We start from the raw sequence: 17,088 nt of genomic DNA on the forward strand, positions 1-17,088 counted from the left end.
ACAGCCATTAGTAATATGTACTATAACATGCGTCTTGCTCATATTAAGTAGTTAACGCAGTGCCAGACATATCATTGGTGCAACCTGTGCAGCCACTCAGAGGCCCAAGAGGTAAGGGGGCAATTTCCACTCCAAAATAGGTGAAATTATGCATTATCATGAGACATTGGACTGTAAAGAGCCCATATATTGTTTTCGCACAGGGGCCCTTTTTTCCTGTGTCCGTTAGTGAGTTGACAAGTATGTGGCCGTACGTGGCTCTCATGTATGCTTCTCTGTCGTGACAATGCACAATCACGACAAAATCTTCTGGCATGCGTTCGCTTGACTTAGGGTTGGGAATTAGAGTTATCTGAATGTCTCCTAATTAGAATTGTTACAAATTGTATAATGGACATACACATGAATAGCAACATTTTTTAAAAGAACTTCTATGGTTTTCCTAGACCCACAACTGAAACACAGACAAAACCAGAAGAAAAGAGGGAGAGGCATAAAGAAACAAGTAAGTTTGTCCTAGGGCATCTACTTTAGGACACATATAAGATGTTTATAATACTGATGTTTTTACTTCAAAGATCCTTGTCAGAATGCTTAACTTCACCTTAGCCCATTTAACCTGATTGACCACTTCTTGATGCACCTCAGGCTGCGCAGATCTCACATTGCTCACTACAATCTGAGGTTATCTGTCAGGCTTTAAGTTAATGCACTTGGACTCGGGAACTCAAAAATTCTCAAGCACACTGGCATCATTAGGTCTAGGAGCTCTATTTAAATATATATATACAGTATATATGTAAAAATATATTATATTTATATATATTTTCAGTTTGTATTGTGAAATTGTGAAATCTGGTGATGATTTAAAGTAACATCACTGACTATATAAAAATAAAATGTGGATGCAGTTAACCAAAATATCACTCTGTCCCCTTTTTACTATATCAGGGATCTCCAAAGGTGGGTAACATTAAAGAAGGATTACTTTAGTCCTCTATCTAGGTTTCTTCGTGCTTCGCAGTGACAATAAGGAAATGCAGCAGTCACCTATGGATTTCTTATCTCGGCAGTGAAATTAGGGATGTTTCCTAAGATGCACATTTATCACCTATATGTGGCACCCCTGCGGCCTCAGGTGCCACAGGATACTGTAGTATTCATCGCGGATACGGAGAAGATCATCACCGGTAACAACCACAACCACACTCAACCAACACATAACATGGGGGTTCTGTCACTGGGGCCGGGCTAGGGTAGGTGCTGGGGTGGCCATCACAAGGTATGGGACCTCATGCCCACTAGATCAAGGACCCGGGAGGCGGGGCACCCACACAGGGGAAGTTAGGAGCCACCTCACATACACAAGGCACTTAGCATCGGACAGCGTCCGAGTCAGGTCAGACTCCAGAACAGACAAGCAAGCAAAGACACAGAAAGTTCGGGGCCCATGGTCTGGAGCCGGAGGCTCGACCCGGGTTCTTAGGAAAGAAGGGGGATCCCAGGGTTTGCGGAGAGTGCAGAAGCACCCGTGACCCGTTCTACGTCACAGGAGCTGGGGTGGAGGGAAACCATTGGAAGGAGATACACAGAAGAAACTACCGGCCACGACCTCCGAAGTATCTGGGATCAGCTGAGGCCCAGCACAGCATAGACCGTTGCTCCAATGGCAGTGTGTGATCAGTGAGTAAAAAAACCTTGAAGTGTTCCACCTGTGTAGTCCAGTTACTGCCGGCGCCCTCCCCATCGCGCCAGCGCGCCATAGGTGAGTACTACTACCACCACCACCATCCTCCCTGAGGCATAGCTCTGCTTGTAGAGAACTGAACCATCCGAGCTGCGTTGTCATCCGCCCCAACAGAGAAGTCCTGCAGCGGCGGCTAATACCGCCCGCACACCACAGGTGGTGTCAAGAACAACTACCCCCATTGTTCCCATCCCCAGCCTTTTATTGACACCCAGGGTCACGAAACTGGGGAAGGCCACCATGGCGTCCCAGGAGAAGCACCGTGGCCCGGTGATGAGTAACTCCCCAACCACACGATAAATGAGGGATGATAAATTGGTGAGGATTCCTCTTGTATAGATGAGTTTGACTGGCTCCAAATATAGGAGGATGATTGTTTCTCTTCTAAAGATCGGTGGGAGTTCCAACATCAAATCCGCACCAATCAAAACTGTATCGCCCAACCGGGTGATTTGTATTTACTTGTGGGAAAAAAACTTCTAAACTTGTAACAACCATTTTAATCTCGAAAGTATGTGAAGTAACATTCATAAAATAGTAATACACATGGTTTAGATTATTTTTTCCTGTATACTGCAGATAGTTCAACTCTGGATGGACTGAAAGTTTCATCAGTAAAGTTGGCACATCCCACAGCAGACAGACCGAAGATGCAGGGTAAACGTCTACCAAGGACTAAGGTTGCCTCCTCAGGGGTAAGCCTTGCTTAATCTCTTTGTAGGAGAATGTTATTTATCTTGTGATCCCCAGTTACAGCTTGCATTATATTTCAGAACTGCATTCACAATTCTGACTTTTGCTTTTAGAAACGGTCAGACAAATCTTTAACAATATATTAGATTGACTAGATGAGATTGCCAACTGTGTCTTTTGTAAAGGCTGCAGATCACAGAATCCCAATTGTAGGCTTAAGGCCGCTTTACACGCTACGATTTATCTGACGATATGTCATCGGGGTCACGGTTTTCGTGACGCACGTCCATCATCGTTAGCGACGTCGTTGCGTGTGACACCTACGTGCGACTCCGAACGATCGCAAATAGGGTGAAATCATTGATCGTTGATACGTTGTTCAGTTTCAAAATATTGTTCGTCGTTTGGAATGCAGCAGACATATTGCTACGTTTGACACCCTGTCAACGACGAACAACATCCACACGACCGCCTTGGTCAAACAACATATCGCTGAATGATGTAGCGTCGTTTGTGAGATGTATACGTGTGACCGCTACAAAACGACCTATGAGCGATCTCGGCAAATCGTAACAACAATCTTGGCGTTTCACATTGCTAACGAGATCGCTAGCGATATCGTGTGTGTAAAGCAGCCTTTACTGTGGACATTAGATTAGCAAGTATTGTTTTTAGAGCTCAGCTCTGGAGCTTGAAGAATTGTAAATGCAATTATTGACTGTTTTAAAAATTGTAACAGATGAGTATAATCAGTTTGCATGCTGTCTGTATGGACCACACACGGAGAGCACACTGACCCATTTTAGCCAATGTGTCAGTTCATATGACCAATTTTTCATGCAAACCAAAAAGTTGTGTGGGAATTAAAAATAAAAAAAAAAATTCCAACATTCACTACTTTGGTCAGTTTTATAGACTAAAATAATGCATGCGATGTAAAGACAGCTCCTGCCCCCATTCTTAATGTGGGTGAATGAGCACATGACGGTGTGCACAGAGCCAGTCACAACTGCAATTTGCAGTCACAGTACGGTCATCTGAACCCAATCTTAGGGTCAGTACAAAGTAAGCATTTCCTACATTACTAATTAGCAATATTGATTGAAGAGAACCTTCCAAAATTTTGGCCAATGGAAATTCCAGCTCATTTATTACAGAAAACTATGATTCATTCTGAAATGCCACATTGTTTATAGAAAGCATAGCTTAAAATACAAGCTGGGTGCAGGGAGAAGAGCCTACTGATTAGCCTCCTCCTGGCTCTGACCTGATTGACAGGTCTCTCTTGGTTTGCATGTAAGGATAAACCTGTCAATCAGAGGAAGCAGGGCACTGGGAAGCTGCCCACACAATCTTCTCCCTTTGTCTGTCTGTTTGTTTTAAGCCAATTATTCTCTGAAACAATGCAGCAAAATCAAACATTGCTTTCTGTAATGAGGAAGCCTCGTTGATTTCATGCAGCATGCAGATGGCCAAGAAACCACAGACAGTTTCCCTGAAAGGGTCTGACATGTCCCCTATGCCCTCTAATCCAGCAGCATTTAGACCTGTGTGCCTAAATTCCTTGCCTAACCAGCCCTGTATAATGTTATTTACTAAAATCAAAGTTTAAAAAAAAGAGTTATAACATCCATTATACCTATGCTAAATAGGCCTGTGAGTAGTCACAACTCCTACAATAGGCATAAAATGGTGTCTGCTGCAGGCCCGGAGAGATGTGTTACAGATGTGGAAAAAGGAAACCACGATATGCTGCGCTGACATCAAACATCCAGAAGTGGATTAATTTCTCTTTTATTCAATCAGGTCTATGCGTTTCGGAGGACACAGTTTCCTTCTTCAGGACAATTATTACAGAAAAAAATCAACCATATGGTTGGATATGGTTCCTTCAAATTGCGTAGACCTCATTGAATAAAAGAGAAATTAATCAACTTCTGGATGTTTGATGTCAGCGCAGCATATCCCGGTTTCCTTTTTCCACATCTGTAGTCTGGGGAACTTACACTGCATTGACTAGTCAAGGCCCTTATTAGCATAGGAACTGCAAAGTTTATAAGTAGGTTGTTTTTTTTTAAAATTATTCATGTTAGAGAATATCATCATACAGGGCTGGTTAGGCAGGGAATTTAGTCATACAGATATGAATGCTGCTGGGTTGGAGAGCACAGGGGACCTGATAGGTTCACTTTACCTTATATATGTCAACTGTAATACAATGTTCAAAGGTGCATGTCTGCTTTGTGCTGGTGTGTGTCTAAACAAGTTCATTTCAGGTTCACAATTGAAGAATAATTCCTGTACATTCATAGCCTGCCATTATGTATGACGCAGCATACATTACTTAACTTGTTGCTTCATTTTCTCTAATCGTAGAGTGAGTCTGTTAGCAGTAAAGATGAAGATCAAGTGAATTCCCACGTAAAAAGTCCGACAACTAAGGTATGCATTTTTATCTTATCCCATCTGCATTTCATCTATATAAAGCACATACACAGGTGATACAACCTTTAGGGGTGTAACATTACACTTGTTAGGTTTATGTGCTCCAGGGAAAGTTTTGGCTTTTTCCCACAATAATAGAAAACATATTTCCTTCCCCATTGAGGGATTTTCCCACACTTTATCTTCTTATGATATGACACAGTGGCAGACACAGACAGAAAGTACCCCTGTGCAAAAAAACCGAAAACAGTATATTGGCCCTTTGCAGTTTAATTGCTCTGTCTATGAGAGAATCTACGCTGATTTGGAGGGGGAAATGGACCCATTACTCATACCTCCCAACCATCCCAGATTCAGTGGCACTGTCCCGATCTGAGGGATCTCTCCTACAGTTCCACTGGTCACTGCGTTTGTCCCCCCTCCACCCTCAGTGCAGTGAATAAATTAACTCAAGATGAGGAATGAATTAAACTCTCATCTGCTCTAATTTCCCAGAACAGGGCTAGAACTCCTCTGTTTGGGAGCTTTGTGTCGATAGGTAGCAGCTCTACCACTGAACTACTGCCTATACTGAGAGTCATAGGAGGATTTGGTAATCTTGACCTGTATTGCAGGCAGAGAAGCCAGAAGCAAATTATTCAGTTACATAGAGATATAGAGAGCTATATACTGTATATCTATGTAGGTGAAGGAAGAAGTCTGATTCTTTTGTTCTTATAAAACTACTATAAAGAAATGAGGAAAAAAATGACAAAAATCTAATTTTATTTCTCATCCCCTACCATGGAATCAAACCAGCAACTTCCAAACACATTACAGCAGCCCTAGCTATGAAGCCATAAGCTGTAATGATGTCATAGAGAGGATTTTGGGTAGATGAAGCAGAATTGAAGCCTCTGATTACACAGGCCATCGAGATCTATTGTACAGAGCAGCATCTCTGTTCAGTGTTCTAGAGGGAGTGGAAAAGATTTTATTTTCTTCTAATAAAATTACTAAAAATTATAAAAAAAAAATAGAATAACATAATTTTGATTGCAATTAATAAAAAAAAATCACAACTCAGCAAATAACATGGACATAATATATCAGATTATTTATGAGGATTGGTAAATGGCGAAAAAAATGGTGCAATTGATTATTTTTCTCTATTGAAACACATAAAAAATGTAATAAAAATGTATCACTGAGGCCACGTTTACACGTAATGTAAATGCTGCAATTTTTCTGCACCATGCAACGCAATAACAATCTTCTCTGATTATTGTCTGTTTGCTGCATTTTTATGTTTTCCCCAATATTTGATATGTTTGTTGCAGATGTGAATCTGGGTTTTTAATGCATTTTAATACTACAGAAAAACTTTGACTTTGCATTTAAAAATGCGACCGCACTTTTTTCACTTACATTTTTTTTCAGGCTCTACAAAAACGTCTATAGAGACAAAAACACCAAAGCTGCACAGTTCAGCAGCGTCTTTAAACGCTTAATGGGCGGACATTTCATGACATCTCATTCACTTAATTCGTGTTCACATGTAGCATAAATGCCGGGTTTTTCTGCTGTTTTTGCACATAAATTCTGCTGTTTAACAGTCAAAGTGGATGTGATTTCATGAAAACACGCTGCTGAACTCTGCGGTTTTGGTGCTTTATTTTTCTCTGTGACTTCTATGTGTAACTTAAAAAAACGCATGGAAAAAACTGAAGATACTTTTCTAAGCGCAGAATCAAAACTTTTCTGTACTATAAAAAAAAATAAAAATGCATATTCACATTGGCACCAAAAACGCATGAAATAACAGGGAAAAGGCATAAAAAATGCAGCAAAGATGCAATAATCAGAGAAGTTTGTTATTGTGTAGTTTGGTGTGGACAACGGCAGAAATAAAAAAACACAGGATTTATGCAGCACGTGAACACGGCTTTATAGACACAAAAAAACAACATGTGTGAAGTGATGCTTATATAAATGTGAGAAAGTTCTGGCTGATAAGACTATGAATGAATGAACAGTCCGGGTCTGCTGAACATCCCTCACTGCCAAATGGGCGTGGCTAAGGTCAAAATTTGCCACGGCGCACTGTGCATACTTTGTCCCTCTTTCTGTTCTTCAAAAGTTGGGAGCTATGCCATTACTTCATGGACCCTTCATAGGCTGCACCAATAATATGTCCACCCATGGTATGTCATATAGAGCCTTCTGCTTATCTAAAGAAAGAGGTTGCCACAGTCAGAAGATGGCCCCTGTACAAGAACAGTATACGGCCCCTTTGCAGCCCAGTAATACGTCTGACAAAACCCATAAAAATATACACAATGAGCTTATACCCTATAGTAAGTAAATAGTAGTCAATCAAGACAGGGAGGAAATCCAGCACAAAAACGTCCATAGATGCAAAAATTTGAGGAAGATTAAAAAGTCATCTTTATTCCCTACTAATTAAAAAACATGGTGAGTTTAAAAACTCCTATGATTTACGCGTTTCAGACGCTCAGTCCTTAGTCTTAATCAACAAAAGCCATCCCACCGCTACAGGTGTACCCATCAAAACGGTCCTATACGGTCTCATGTATTAAAACCTCACCTTGTGTCAGTGACATCAGTGTGAATAAGGGCAGAGTAGGACGGGGCCCAACTGCAGGCACTCGTTCATTGGAAGCTACAGTATATAGATGAAGTGCCTAGCTCAGAGACAGGGACCATTCCCCTTTACATATACATACTACAGTATTAGCTAAATTAGGCTACTTGTGTTCTTGTTTTGAGTGCATTTTTTTAAGGTCTCCTTTTTTTGGAAGTTCATGTTTTAAATAAAGCTTCTTTATTTCTGATACTTCCTTGTATTTGGCTTTGACAAAAATTTATTGATACACCTACATTACATGCATTTTTTATGTGGAAATGCACCATTTATGCTTATACATTTTCTAATGCAACGCTATGCGGAAAATCAGCACATAAAACTCGTACCCACAAGACAAATTGATATGTTGCAGAATTGAAACACACACCGCAGGTCAGCTAAACTACATAGAAAAGGCACTGCAGGCATGAGATTTCCATAAATCCCAATCATTTTACTGGAACTGTAGGAGGTGGCATCTTTTTTTTTGTGCAGGGAAAATACGCAGCATCAAAAACTTATTTTGGGAACTTAGCTTCAAAGTATATAAACTAAGGAATCAGAACATAAAAAAGGTTTGCTAAAGGTGCAGTTGTATGATGGAAGTACCACTAATGGTTTCATACATTATCTCAATATTTATCTGATGGTAATTATGCCATATGCATTAATAGTGAGCCATTAGTGCTACAAGAAGTAGATACCACTATATAAGTAGATGTCATCCATATCTGCTGTTACTAGTAAGAAAAATAGGATGTTAAAGGGGTTGTCCAATACTAGGACAACCCCTTCTGATTCCACTTTCCTCCTGTTCTAGTACCATTCCAGCACTATCAGTAATCACATACAAAATTAGCCACTTATCTCAGGCCTCAATAAGCATCCAATAGAGACGATCCTCACAGGACTCCTAGGATAATAAACTAGTCCAATAACTCCAACGAAGCAGTCAGTGAGCTCCTCAAGTCATCACCCTCCAGTTCAGATGCAGACACAGTGACAAGGTGCAGGTTTAGGGGGCCCCCTAATTTTGTATATCCTAATGAGTGGCTGCTTTTTATCCCTTTGAGTCTATTCCCATCACTATATGCATAAATAACCTGGCTAATCCCTGTTACCCAGCTGACGGACAGAGATCTGGTACTGGGTTCTAGGCTCCTTAGCCATTGGTTCTGGTTTAGAGAAAGTGGGATTATATAGACTCAGGGACTACTGGCCTCTTAGTGTTGCATCGGACTACCAGCATTTACTATTGCATATCTGCATTATGTTTGAACTAACCTTTATTCCACTCCTGAAGAACCTCAGATAGATGAGGGGAAACGCGTCGGGTGTTTTTTGATAGGAGCCGCTTATATCCAACTGGGTGGTTTTGCTTGGGTCATTGTACCCTATTATTAACCAATTAAATTATATTGGGTATAATACATTGGTATTATTTATATTGGATTTGGTTTGGTTCAGCTCTTTAATTATCCTGTAGACTGTCACCTTATATCTGTTAGGGTCTGAGTAGGGCCTATACGGACAGTCTTCATTAAGCGGGGGCGCCTATTGCGCAGGTTGTAGGATGCCAACCTCCGCGGCAAGGAAGGGGCGAGCTTAGGGCGCTATAAGGGCCAGGCCCCTCCCCTGTACCCTTGGATATCTGATTTCTATTTTTAATATTGACATAAATGTTGGGAATTTTCCCTTTTAATACTGAACATAAATAAAAATTGTATTTTTAGGAGTTTTTTCTATAATTTTATAGCTGTGATCAGCAGATAGATAAGAGCGATCAGATTGCTGATCGCTATAGCCCCCTAGGGGGACTAGTAAAATAAAATAAAAGAGTAAAAAAAAGTTTTAAAAAATAAAAAAAAACAAAAAACCTAAAAGTTCAAATCACCCCCCTTTCCCCCCATTGAAAATTAAAGGGTTAAAAAAGAAATAAATATACACTTATTTGATATCGCCGCGTTCAGAAATGCCCGATCTATCAAAATATAAAATCAATTAATCTGATTGGTAAACGACGTAGTGGCAAAAAAATTCCAAACGCCAAAATTACGTTTTTTGGTCGCCGCAAGTTTTACGCAAAATGCAATAACAGGCGATCAAAACGTAGCATCTGCGCAAAAATGGTACATTAGCAACGACAGCTCGAGACGCAAAAAATAAGCCAACACTGAGCCATATATCCCAAAAAATGAGAACGCTACGTGTTTCGGAAAATGGCGCAAAACGCCTTAGATACAAGTAAACCTATACATGTTTGGTGTCTAAAAACTCGCACTGACCTCAGGCATCATACCCATACATCAGTTTTACCATATAGTGAACACCGTGAATAAAACATCCCAAAAACGATTGCAGTTTTTCCACACTTGGAATTTTTTTGCTGTTTTCCAGTACACAATATGGTAAAACGTATGGTGTCATTTAAAAGTACAACTTGTCCCGCAAAAAACAAACCCTCATATGGCAAGATTGACAGAAAAATAAAAAAGTTACGGCTCTCGGAAGAAGGGGAGCAAAAAACAAAAACGTAAAAATGGAAAGTGCCCCGGGGCTGAAGGGGTAATACTGCATGTGTAGCACCCCTGAGACTGGGTGCTGCAGGGTACTGTATTGTATGTATTTTTATGTATTTTATAATGTCCGTCCACCCTGGCAGACAGAAGTTAAAATCTGGGTAAGTTTCATTTCCTGTTTCACACAGCCTCACACACACAGGCAGAGGGAACATTCCTTAGGTGGGGGCACGTGCAGGAGGGAGTTACGAAAGGGACAGTTTAGCTTCAGTTACTTCAGAACGCCTTGGGAAAGCAGAGAGAGAACATGCAATGATCAGCTCTCTGAGAGCTCCTTCTCTCAGGAAGATAGAGCAGAAGAACTGCCAGTTCCAGACCGGTTCATACACCCTTTCCTTACCTGGGACCGGGCAAGTGGATGGCTGAGGACCCCTAAGCTGAGGAAGATGCCAGTTCAGAGGCTCCAGGTCCATTAGCCGGCAGAGACTTAGTATGGGAGAGGTGGCTGTACCGCCCCCATGTCAGCAATCAGGCTGCTCGGATCCGGATCTGCAGTGTAGCTCGAGGGGTCTCCGGACCGGGGGTCTCGCGGACACTTCAAAATAAAATGGGGGATGATGGTTTGTGGGGATATTGTATACAGTCCGTGACACCACCCACGGTGTGTGGTAAAATGGGGTACCACCGCTGCTATTAGGAAGCACCTGGGGCGTTGGGATGGCAGCTAGCTGTTGTTAACCCTCCGTGGGTAGGGATGGATGCCCCGGGGCCCAATGTCTCTGTGCTGAGGATGGCGATTGCAGGGGCCGGCGCGCCCGGACGGACAGGGGGATGTTGGTGTACTCACTATTAAAGGAATCACACAAGTCCATGGTAAACCAAGGTGCCAGTGGCCAGAGCGCAGCGGCCGGGTGTATTCTGGTCCCTCACCCAGGGTGATGGTCTGTGTCACTTTCCTCTGCACTATTTTAGTTCTCTTTTGGACTTCTCGGTATGGAACTCGGGAGTCCGCTCCCAGAACTTCAGGTAGGAGCCTTGCCTGCAGACTCTGACCCGTGGGATCTAAAGGGGCCCTGGCGGATGCCCTATCCCTCTTGGTGGGCTGCTGGTCTGCTTTTGGGACTTTGGGTGGGACAGGACCTGTAATCCTGTCCCCAACTGGTTAATGAACAAAGTCGGTGGTTACGATCTCTGCTTCAGGGTCCAGGTACCCTCTCTGTGCACGGTTTCTGGGTTGGTTCTCCGGTATCGGTACTGGTGGGCACCTACCCTGTCCCGGTCCACTTGGGATCTCCGGCAGCCATCCTCCCGTCTCCTGTCAGACACTGACCACTGTCTGCCACCTAGGCAGAACGCCAGGGCTCCAACCCTGACGCCTTTGCTCTCTGACTTCACTTGCACTTGACCTTCTCCTCTCTCACTCCTACTCCTCTTAAAACTCAAACTGAACTGATTCTTTTCCTGCCCCCGGATTTTCTAGACCCCTAGGTGGGCATTGTCCTTCCGCCTGGTCCCACCCACTGGTGTGCCTTTCCTACCCTGGGTGGGTGACTAGGGTTTTGTTGGCTGGGTGTAGGGAAGGTGTTATGCGAGGGCCTATTCTATGTGTGACCCCCTGGGGGCACCAGGGCATCACATGGCCAGCCGGGAAGGAGTTGAGAGCCTGGGAACAGTAGTCATGTGGCATGGAGAAGAGAGTTACAGAGCCCTGCAGCTTCAGGTGGCAGAGTAATGAGTTCCGAGAGCTCCAGAGACAAGGAGGGGACCACCACACGAGAGAACAGGAGGAGAAAGTCCACGGGCTGCTTTACCAGACTTAACCTCTGCCCTGCTTGGGAACGAACGGAGTCATTGCAGAATATGAAAGAACTGTGAGTAAACAAAATCTGAAACCTGCAAACGCAACCCAGTGACCCTGACTCTGTTTGTCGTCGCCTTGTGATCCGGCGATTCCCAGTTTCCCGTTCTCCCTCCCAGGGACCGCTCCGCCTGTGGGGAGTGATATCATCCTGGGTGCACCCCAACATCTCCCCCAGCGAGGTACCCTGCAGCAGTGGCCTTATCGATGGCCGCACACCACAGGTGGCATAGTCGACATCATCCGTTCCACTTCTGGAGGAGGAAAGGTCGGAGGAAGGGTCTGCAGCGGAGGAGGCCGGGACCCCAGTCACCACTGTAACCGGTGACAACTTCTCCAGGAACAATGCATGCAAGCCTCCCTTTTAATGTGCACCACGGGGCCATGGAACCGGGTCAGGCCACGACTTCTACAAACCACTGGCCCGACAACGGGTATACAAGGTACAGACTGAAGCTCCTATCTTGAGCTCCGTGGAGTGTCACACATGCAATTGTACATTATTTGAAGTTGCCAGAAAGACGTGAATACACATAAAATTAGTTTTCATTTTGGATAATGTCAGCCCCCAATACACTTTTCAACTAAGAATTTGTCAGGGTGGTACAATGTCAACATGGAACCCCATATAACGTTCTCCCAACCAAATGCACACCAATCCTCTCACCTGGTAATTCATCACCTTTATGCAGTGTAAAGGCTCCGTTACACGCAATGACATCGCTAACGAGATGCCGTTGGGGGTCACGGAATTCGTGACGCACATCCGGCCTCGTTAGCGATGTCTTTGCGTGTGACACGTACGAGCGACCGCTAACAATCAAAAATACTCACCAAATCGTTGATTGTTGACACGTCGTCCATTTCCCAAATATCGTTGCTCGTGCAGGACGCAGGTTGTTCATTGTTCCTGAGACAGCACACATCGCTACGTGTGACACCCCAGGAACGACGAACAACACCATACCTGCATCCTCCAGCAACGAGGTGGGTGTGACTTTCATGCGGCTGCACTCCGCCCCTCCGCTTCTATTGGACGCCTGCCGTGTGATGTAGCTGTGATGCCGTACGAACCGCCCCCTTAGAAAAGAGGCTGTTCGCCGGCCACAGCGACGTCGTTAGGAAGGTAAGTATGTATGATGGGTACTAGCGATTTTGTCCGCCACGGGCAGTGATTTGCCCGTGATGCACAAACGACGGGGGCGGGTGCTTTCACTAGCGACATCGCTAGCGATGTCGCTACGTGTAAAGCAGCCTTAAGGCTTGGTTCCCATGTACTGTAATCATTCCATTAAAATGTAAAAACGGATCATTTAATGGATTGCAGGAACTGATCATTTTCATAACAAATCCCTTAACGGATTGCACAAATAGATCACTTTTATAACCGATCGGTTAACGGATCCTTTCTAATTTATTGTCAATGCTTCCATTAACGGATCCATTATTCTCTTACATAGCTAGGTAGCTAGATATATTACTAAACACATATTACTTTTGTCTTTTTTAGATATATTACTAGATAGATAAAATAGATTGATAGATAAATGATAGATAAAAAGATAGAACAGATAGCTAGATAGATAGCTAGATAGAACAGATAGATAGTTAGAACAGAGAGAGACAGCTAGATAGCTGGACAGATGTTTAGCTGAATTAAAAATTAATTTTAGAAAAAAAATAATGTGGAGTCCCCACCAATTGTCGTATCCAGCACATGTACAGCAGCAGCTAGGAGCTGCAACCCTCAGCTGTCCCCTGACTGATAATCCAAAATAGAGGGGATGCCATGCTTATTTTTTAAATTATTTGAATAAATAACTTAAAAAAGGGTGTGTGATCCCCCCATTTTTCAAAAACCAGCCAAAGGACAGCAGACAACTGAGGGCTGATATTATTAGGTTGGCAAGGGCCATGGCTATTTGACCCTTGCCAGCCTAACAATAGCAGCGCTCAGCCACCCCAGAAGTGGTATCTCCATTAGATGTACGAATTCTGGCTCTGTACTCGGCACTTCTCATTGGGTTGGTGCAGCGGCAAACAGAGTACTATATGGAGTTAAGCCAGCTGTGAATTGTCAGCTTGCATTAAACCCTGGTATTAGTAATGTGTGGGCATCTAGCAGACACCCCCATTACTAATTCCAGTTGTAGTTAAAAGAAAAAAAAAATAATAATTTGGACAAAAACCCCCCGACTCAAGCTCTCATTCTCCAATTTGTTTTAAAAAAATCCAAAAAAGTGCCAAAGTAATCCATAGCAATGTCCCACAAAACCTGAAACACATAAAAAGAGAAACTTAGTAAAGAAATAAAGACAAGAGACACCCTCATTCACCAAATTATTTCCCTGTCAAATCCCTAATCTATATCTGATGTAATACAATAAAGGGTCTCACGATTATCCCATACTCACTGTCACAGTTAATGAAGGACTGAACATTCCCCTCTGACTGTGAGAGCACTCACTGCCGGCGCAAACACTGCTGTGTGACATCTACTGATGTGACCTGAGATGATCTCATGAAGTTGTCGCGGGCGGGGAGGACGCCGCCGCTGCTGGTCGCTCGCTAACGCTCGGGTCCGGCGCTGCTGCAGCTGCTCGGTGGCTCGAGCGGTGGGCCGGATCCGGGGCCTTGAGCGGCGCTCCTCGCCCGTTAGTGAAAGGGGTGGTTGGTTTGGGGGATTTAGTCCGTGACGCCCCCCACGGGTTGTGGTGAAGATGGGCACCACCGCTGCTGGTGACGGGGATCCCGGGAGCGATGGTAGGGAGCAGCTGGGATGTTGTTTTCCCCCTCCGTGGGTAGGGGTCGGTGGTCCCGGGGCCTGGTGAGGTGACGGGGAGGCAGGATGGCTGGGATGCAGGGTTGCAGGGGCAGCGCGGCGCGGTGCCGGATGGCACGGGTGTACTCACTCAGTAAGAGATGCACAAAGTCCTTGGTAAACCAAACGGCTGGATGGACGGGTCCTGCAGCCGGCTGCAGTGTCTCTCCCCGGACAGGTGATGGCGGCTGTCTTTCCCTGCACCTTGATGTTCTCAGTTGACTACTATGGATCCCCAACGGTAGTCCGCTCCCCGGTGGATGGATGCCGGAGGAGCCCGTTAGCCTTAGGCGGTAGCTGTATATCCTCACGGTGTGGGAGGTTGCCTTCTATCGGGTCTTTGGTTGTTAGGAAACCCCTGGGGTTCTGGTCACATTCGGATTTGACTATTGTCAGCGGCTCCAAGCCTGGTCGGGGTCCGATGGCCCTGCCTGTGTGTGCTGGCTTCACTTCGCTCCCCGGTCGGTACCGGCGGGCCAACGCCCGACCCTGGTCCTACGGTTCAGCGTTGCTTCACCACCCCTGCAGACGGCCACCACCGTCTGCCAACCTTGCTGTCAGTGCCCGGGCCACAAACCCAGACACCCAAGTGCTTGCTCCTCTCACTTCAAACTCCAACACTGAACTGTCACTTTTCCCGCCTCCAGGCCTGTGAACTCCTCGGTGGGTGGGGCCAACCACTAGGCTCCACCCCACCTTGTGGGGACATCAGACACTGGAGGGAGGCAACAAGGATTTTTGTTTGGCTGGTGTCCCTGTCTGATGGGGGTGGGGGTATTTGTGTGTTATCTGTGACGACCTGGCTAGTCCAGGGCGCCACAAAGTCACCCCAGGTCCTAGAGGCAGTTTACAGAGTAGTGTGTGAGCCGCGGCAGTGACGTCAGGAGTTCAAATGAGTTTGTTGCCAGCGGTATTGAATTCAGCTGAACCCATGACGTCAGCGCGCGTCACTGACTTCAATGATGGTGGCAGTTTTCGTGCTAAGTATTGGGAGGGCCCGCGACATCACTGCACATCACAGCCATGGACTGTCGCGATTCTTAGTGTGAGAACAGCTGCGGTCATTGAAGTCTGTGATATACGCTGACGTCATTGGTTCAGCTGAATTAATTGCTGCTGTTAATGCCACAGTGACGTCATTAGTCAGGTAAGTACGTGTGACGCGCACTACCGATTTTTGTCCGCCACGGGCAGCGATTTGCCCGCGACGCACAAACGACGGGGGCGGGTGCAATCACTAGCAACATTGCTAGCGATGTCGCAGCGTGTAAAGCGCCCTTAAGTATGACTTCTTGTATTCTTTTATCAGGATGGCGCCTTAATGGTAACATTTGATAAAACGTGGAAAACCCCTTTAATTCAATGTAAAATCTATTAAAATGACCAAGACTCTCTTATAAAATCCAAAATTTGCCCTATATCATACCCTACCATTGCTGGAACAAGTGAAAGTCACCAAAGAAACAAGTTTTTAGAGTAAGAATTTGGGAGGGCACCTCCAAATGCAAAGTATCAGCCTTAAGCATATGTGAATAAAACAGAAGCAGAAAGAGAAAAGATGTATGCTAAATAGAGGCAATCACCTAAAAACATATAAGTTTATTATATTATAAAGGTGAGCCAAAATACGTTTAAAAACAATAAAAACAAACATTAGCTCAACAGCTATAATAGGCTAGCAATAATAGGGCAAAATGTAATAACACTTCAATATGACAGAGGTCCGTCAGACTGTACCCATACAACAATAAATTGAGTATCAGATAAGTTACAAGAGAAAAAGAACACATATAGTCCAGAGACAAATAAATAATGTGCAAGTCTATATAGTGTTCAATCGAAACAAACATATGTAAGAAATATAGTGAGATGATATATATGGTCACAGCATATAATGAAACACTGAGGGAGCAAACCTGTAATAAAAGGATAGATCAGATGGGGTATAGAAGACTCCACCTATATCGGCACCCTGTATGTGGTGTCCTCAGGGGCAGAGTGAAATGCAGGAGACTCAAAACAATATACAGTATATGTGAAAAAATAGATTATCTGTATAAGCTGTAGTGTGAGGTGTTATTGAAGATAACTTGTACATGGCAAAGGCGCCAAAACCATATAAGAACAGGCAGAAGACAGATACTGTGCCTGTGTGTACCAGAAGCCGAAGTGTGGTCAACTGTGATTTGCAAGCACAATTAGAATAAGAATATCTTGGCAATCGAAGAGTATGGGCATGCGCAAACAGGGTAGAAGGCAAAACCAATTGCACATGCCTTAATTGATGCATTTGATGATACAATACATGGGAGACGAACAATGCACTTTCGCAGGGTGGAGACCAGTGCGAGAACAAAATAAGATCTCATTTGCGCTTGT

At 44.2% G+C, this 17,088-nt stretch overlaps 1 protein-coding gene across 1 annotated transcript in view; it reads left to right on the forward strand.

Moving 5' to 3' along the window:
* The window catches only part of SH3D21 (SH3 domain containing 21), a 271,986-nt gene that overhangs the window by 177,229 nt on the left and 77,669 nt on the right, over positions 1–17,088 (forward strand). The window contains exons 15-17 of the mRNA XM_075336044.1: positions 447–505; positions 2,327–2,442; positions 4,817–4,882. Of these exons, the coding sequence (XP_075192159.1) occupies positions 447–505; positions 2,327–2,442; positions 4,817–4,882 (241 nt within the window). The remainder of the gene's footprint in view (positions 1–446; positions 506–2,326; positions 2,443–4,816; positions 4,883–17,088) is intronic.

This window comes from Anomaloglossus baeobatrachus, chromosome 2 (assembly GCF_048569485.1).
Source record: "Anomaloglossus baeobatrachus isolate aAnoBae1 chromosome 2, aAnoBae1.hap1, whole genome shotgun sequence".
Taxonomy (NCBI): Eukaryota; Metazoa; Chordata; class Amphibia; order Anura; family Aromobatidae; genus Anomaloglossus; species Anomaloglossus baeobatrachus.